Source organism: Aegilops tauschii, chromosome 5 (assembly GCF_002575655.3).
Source record: "Aegilops tauschii subsp. strangulata cultivar AL8/78 chromosome 5, Aet v6.0, whole genome shotgun sequence".
Taxonomy (NCBI): domain Eukaryota; kingdom Viridiplantae; phylum Streptophyta; class Magnoliopsida; order Poales; family Poaceae; genus Aegilops; species Aegilops tauschii.
In genome coordinates this window covers 527,569,909-527,575,692 of record NC_053039.3, presented here as the reverse complement: position 1 = coordinate 527,575,692, position 5,784 = coordinate 527,569,909, and the positions used below count along the sequence as shown (strand labels likewise).

The 5,784-nt window shown below is 53.9% G+C and overlaps 2 protein-coding genes across 2 annotated transcripts; both read left to right on the top strand.

Moving 5' to 3' along the window:
* The first annotated feature begins 658 nt into the window (after positions 1-658).
* On the top strand, positions 659-1,359 carry LOC109741442 (probable histone H2A.5). Its single transcript, XM_020300529.4, has one exon. It carries the CDS (start codon positions 764-766, stop codon positions 1,223-1,225), a length of 462 nt encoding a protein of 153 aa, XP_020156118.1. The 5' UTR covers positions 659-763; the 3' UTR covers positions 1,226-1,359.
* Positions 1,360-2,470: 1,111 nt separating this feature from the next.
* On the top strand, positions 2,471-5,132 carry LOC109741441 (protochlorophyllide-dependent translocon component 52, chloroplastic). Its single transcript, XM_073498351.1, has 7 exons — positions 2,471-3,217; positions 3,317-3,504; positions 3,589-3,687; positions 3,810-4,014; positions 4,118-4,309; positions 4,376-4,563; positions 4,645-5,132. The coding sequence occupies exons 1-7, from the start codon at positions 2,708-2,710 to the stop codon at positions 4,901-4,903; spliced, it is 1,641 nt and encodes a 546-aa protein (XP_073354452.1). The 5' UTR covers positions 2,471-2,707; the 3' UTR covers positions 4,904-5,132.
* The last annotated feature ends 652 nt before the right edge of the window (positions 5,133-5,784 follow it).

Sequence of the window (5,784 nt, the reverse complement as noted above, 5' to 3'; positions counted from 1 at the left end):
AAGAACCTTGTATCCAAATAATCCTTCCCTGGCCTTATAGGTTTCCAGTTTGTAGCAAAAGTTTTTTCGAGAGTACGCAAATCGCGTATGTAGCTTTATAGAAGAGAATTGCAGTACAAGACTACCACCACTCGCTGCGAACAACGTGCATAGCACAAACTTCACACCCGGGCTAGTCCAAAGACAGGAATCAGCGATAACACAACTGAAAAGCAAAAAAAGCCTGTCCAAAACAGAACAACCTCGCCGTGTCTCGGCCGCCGTCAGTCACCTTCGAAGAACAACATCCTCACTGAGCATCACTTGTCGACGCACCATCCCCCTACCCTCTTTATGCCTAAAATGAGGTGGCAAAAGGATGGCAGAACTCAATCCGCCCCGAGAAAGGCACCGTCTTGAATTCACCAACAAAGGCCGTACATTGCGCCACGTTGAGAGTTGATCCGATTTCTGCGGTCCTTCCATTTCTCCCTTCCGTTGACAAAAGTATTAACTGAATGATGATGGGAAGGGCGCAGTGTAATTTTCGCATCGCAGCCGTGCATTCGACACCGATCCGACCGTCCATTGCCGGTGCGCGCGGATCGACGGGCCCACGCCACCCCTTCCCGCGCCGTTTAAATAGTCCGTCCAAACTCGTCCCCCGTCATCACCAACACAACGCACTCCCGCCAACACAGCGCGCTCCCGTCCCGCCTTCTCAAATCCCAATTCCCCATCGGCCATCGCCGAATCTCTCCGCGCCTCCACCCCGCCAGACGCCATGGACGCCTCAGCCGCCGGCGCCGTTCCGAAGGCGAAGAAGTACGTGGTGGGGCGCAAGCTCGGCGGCGGCCCCAGGAAGCAGGCGGTGGCGCGGTCCGTCAAGGCCGGGCTGCAGTTCCCCGTCGGCCGCATCGGGCGCTTCCTCAAGAAGGGCCGCTATGCGCAGCGCGTCGGCATGGGCGCCCCCGTCTACCTCGCCTCCGTCCTCGAGTACCTCGCCGCCGAGCTCCTGGAGCTCGCCGGGAACGCCGCCAAGGACAACAAGAAGGCCCGCATCATCCCGCGCCACCTGGTGCTCGCCATCCGGAACGACCAGGAGCTCGGCAGGCTGCTCGCCGGCGTCACCATCGCCCACGGCGGCGTGCTGCCCAACATCAACCCCGTGCTGCTCCCCAAGAAGACCGCCGAGAAGGCGCCCAAGTCGCCCAAGAAGGCCGCCAAGTCCCCCAAGAAGGCTTAGTCGATTACTTACTGTCTAGTAGCGCACTTTGTAGTATAATTACTGTTCGCTCTTTGGGTAATGGTGTCGATGTAGTGATGTTCTGTTCTGTTTTGAGAAAAAAATTGTCAGGGATCTCTCTGACTAGCAGTAAATTTCTGGTCTGTCGACATGGAGCCCAACATCAATTTCCGGATGTAGTGATGCTATATGGAGTTCTACATTTGCGGGGAGGGATGAATTGTTGCACGTTTTTAACAATCGTATGAATCTGACAAATTCACCTGGCGTGGTTAACAGAAAAACTAGTACAAGTCAGAGTTGCAAGCTGAAGAAGCCGAGGAGCATCCCCAACCTGTATTTTACATGTCAGGCAGTATGAGTTCAGGTTCAGACGAAGAAGCCGACGCGCACAATGGGTTGATGGGCAAGCTTGGCAACAAGGAAGGTCCCGGAAGATAAGCCCCTCTTGCCCTGTCTGACTCTGACATGATCGGCCCGTCCAATTCAGTTTACACTGTCACTGAATGAGAGTGTCTGATTCAGTCCTCGTTTCTTCACAGTTGAGCGGCCCAGTAAAGATGTAGAGGAGGCGAACGTGGACAGGTTCCTTTCGGAGCAAGACAAGAGAAGCCGAGGGAGAAGCATGGCTTGACGATCAGCCCCGTCCCTATTGATACAGGAATTGTTCAGAAGTTCTCAGTTTGCGCTCTGGTTCTCAGACATGCACCTCCTCCACGTCGAGGTAATTAATGGAGCTCAAGCAACAGACCCATTTCTCTGAATTTCTGAAGCTGATCCAGGATATGGAGCTCAAGCAGCAGCAGGTCCATTGTCCCTCCTTCATTCCAGGAGCGCAACTTCGCCTGGGCCGGCGTCGAAAACTGGCACAAAGCCGTGTATGTGTGCCCACTTTGTCGGACAACATGGTGATCTCTTTCATAAACTGGTTCAGAAGGCACTGCAAGAGTCAGGTCGGCTGGGCCGTCCCCGCAGTCGATCAGCTGCCGGCGACTCCAACCAACGAACCAAGGGAACACAAGCTCCTGGAAAGGTACGGCGAAAACAAGCCACCGTTCTTCTCCACGGTGAATTACTCCTACACGATTGTTGGAGGTTTGGTGCGATCTGGACTTGGAGGAAGTTTGGTGCGATATGAACCGGCGAGTGAACTACACGATTGTTGGAGGAGGTTTAGTGCGATCTAGACCGGCAAGTGAATTATTAGTAACGACCTTTTTTATTCCTTTCGTCCACTCTCGGTGCGCGGCCCACTAGTCTACTGTACATGATATTCGTTCGCAAAAAAAAAAGTTTATTGTACATGGAACAGTTGGTCGGCCATTTTCCCCCTTGTTTTGATGAATGATTGAAAGCTCGTCAAAAAAAGAGAGACTGTCGACATAAGAGTCGTACCACCGGCGATCGAGCCAGTCTCTCCCGGTCCGGCGCGCCGCTATCCCTAGCCAGAGGTCCTTTCCCTGCCGCCGGCGGGATACAAGGATGAATTCCCTCTCCATCCTCCTCTTCCCCCGCGCGCGCCCTTCGCTCCCGCTCCCGCTCCGCGCCGCCGCCCCGGCCACCAGCAGCACCAGAGCGGCGGCACCGGCCCCGCGACGGTGGCGGCAGCGCGCGCCGCTGCCCTCGCCGGTCTCGGCCGTGGCGGCGGAGGCGCCCTCGGCAGCGTCGCCGTTCGGTGCCGAGGCGGAGAAGGAGAAGGAGGAGCGGCAGTTCGACTGGCTGGACCAGTGGTACCCGCTGGCCCCGGTGTGCGACCTGGACCCCGGCGCGCCGCACGGCAAGACGGTGCTGGGCCTCCGCGTGGTGGCCTGGTACGACCGCGCCGTGGACGAGTGGCGCGTGTTCGACGACGCCTGCCCGCACCGCCTGGCGCCGCTCTCCGAGGGCCGCATCGACGACAAGGGCCGCCTCCAGTGCGTCTACCACGGCTGGTGCTTCGACGGCCGCGGCTCCTGCCAGTTCATCCCCCAGGCCCCCGCCCTCGGCCCACCTGTCTGTAACCATTGATCCATTCTCCTTCTTCCTCCTCCGGTCCATCACAAAACCAAAACCAAAACCGAAACCGAAATGTTCCTTCTCTGAATTGCGCAGGTGCACAAGAACAGCAAGGCGTGCGTGGCGTCGTACCCGAGCGTGGTGCAGAACAACATCCTGTGGTTCTACCCGAGGGCCGACGGCGAGCACCAGGACATTCTGCAGAGGAAGCGCCCGCCATTCATCCCGGAGATCGACGACCCCTCCTTCGTCGCCGTCTACGGCGTCAGGGACCTCCCCTACGGGTACACATCCTGAACCTGGATACATGCGGCTGCCTCCCTCCATTGCACAGTCTCACACACAGTCACAGCTCCGTTGGTTTGCAGCTACGATGTGTTGGTGGAGAACCTCATGGACCCTGCACATGTCCCCTACGCGCACAAGGGGCTGATGGGCAAGCTTCGCAAGAAGGAAGACCTCGGCAGATAAGCCTCTATAATATGCCTGCCTGCCTGACATGACAGGCGCCGTCGAATTCAGTTTGCAGAGTGTCACTTGAAACACTGAATACAAGTGCTGATTCAATCGTTGTTCTTGTTCTCTTCACGGTTGAGTTCGACATCGAAGGCGGCGGGCCGATAAAGATGAAGACGAAGGAGGCGAACGTGGACGGGTTTCTGACGGAGCAGCAGGAGAACCGCGGCTACTTCCGGTACGTCGCGCCGTGCACCTTCTACGGCTCGCCGCTTCCCAGAGAGGTCGCACCGTTCGCCGTCGACGACTCGCCGCTTCCCACTGAGGCCACGGAAGAGGTATGCATGGATCGATGAGCCCCGTCGGCAAGTGAAGTTCGCAGCACGTCAGGGAAGAACAAATCAGTTTATGGCATGGATTGGTTTGGGCATGCGGATGCAGGAGAAGAAGAAGAAGAAGCCCCAGTTCATGATGGTGTTCATGTGCGTCCCAGTGGCGCCGGGGAAGAGCAGGGTGATCTGGGCCTTCCCGAGGAACGTCGGCCTCTGGCTCGACAAGATCATACCGCGGTGGTACTACCACATGGGCCCGAACGCCCTCTTGGACTCGGACATGTACCTCCTCCACGTCGAGGTAATTAATGGAGCTCAAGCAACACATCCATTGCTCTGAATTTCTGAACCCGGCCCATTATTTCAGGAGCGTAACTTCGCCGCCGCCGGCGTCCAAAACTGGCACAAAGCCGTGTACGTGCCCACGTCGTCGGACAACATGGTGATCGCCTTCAGAAACTGGTTCAGAAAGCACTGCAGGAGCCAGGTCGGCTGGGCCGTCCCCACAGCCGATCAGCTGCCGGCGACTCCAACCAAAGACAAGCTCATGGAGAGGTACAACTAGAGCAAACCTGGAGCTTGGAACTCCTGAGAGTTCCGATCAGAACAGCGTTGACGTTGTGATGGCATCCGCAGGTACTGGTCGCACGTGGCGCAGTGCAGGAGCTGCAGCGCGGCGTTGAAGGCCATGAAGGCGCTGGAGGTCGCCCTGCAGTTCGCGTCGGTTGCGGTCGTCGGCTTCCTCGCCGTCGCCAAGGGGACGCTGGTGACGTCGGTCGTGCAGAGAGCCGCCGTCGTGTCCTTGGCCGTGCTGTGCTTCGCCGCGTCCCGCTGGCTGGCGAGCTTCATCGAGAAGAACTTCTATTTCCATGATTACGTCCATGCTTACAAGTGAAGAGATATTCCGGCCCGTGCCATGCAATCAAAGAAAAATAGATGTGTCGAGAGAGGACTTTAATACATACTCCTTCATGTATGCCTTCACATCCTTATGCTGTCCAAATAAGGGAAAGTTGTAAATATCCTAGCAGTTTTGCCAAGTCGCAGTAAGACTTCGTTATGTCTCAGTCGATGATATATTCTTTTCATCTTGCATGGAGATTCGTAAAAAGGAATTCCTTTTACTTTTCCCTTTTTCTTCTTATATACTAGTATCACTTGACTCAGACTTAGCTAAGTCTGAGTCAACTGAGACCTAGGAGAGCATTGCTAAATTCGGGCATGACCTTTCCTCATTTTTAAGTATTTGGATCACAATTCAAATAGGCGAAATAAAAAGGAGTTAAGTGCATAAGTACATTTCATATATGAAATGGAAGTGCATTTAAATAATTAAGAATAAATGAATAAGATTCCAACTTTATTATAATAAATAAATAATACAAACTTAATTACAAGTTTGTTAATAACAAAATGAAATGGATAAAACAATACATTTTATTGATGATCAAACAATTACAAAGTGATCACACAGAATATACATTATAATTAGAAACATGAATCTTTACTAATGGATTTACATAGATAAAAAAGTAAAAGAGAAAAAGAAATGCAAGCCCTAGAACCAAACCTAAACTGGAGTAGTTCTTCTTCTTCTGATCCTCTTTACTTCTTGATCAAGACCTACGAAACAAACAACAAACAAAAGGACGACGCTGGGCGCTGGCTGGCGAGCTTCATCGAGAAGAACTTCTATTTACATGATTACATCCATGCTTACAAGTGAGGACATATTCCGGCCCGTGCCATGCAATCAAAGATAAATAGATGTGTTGA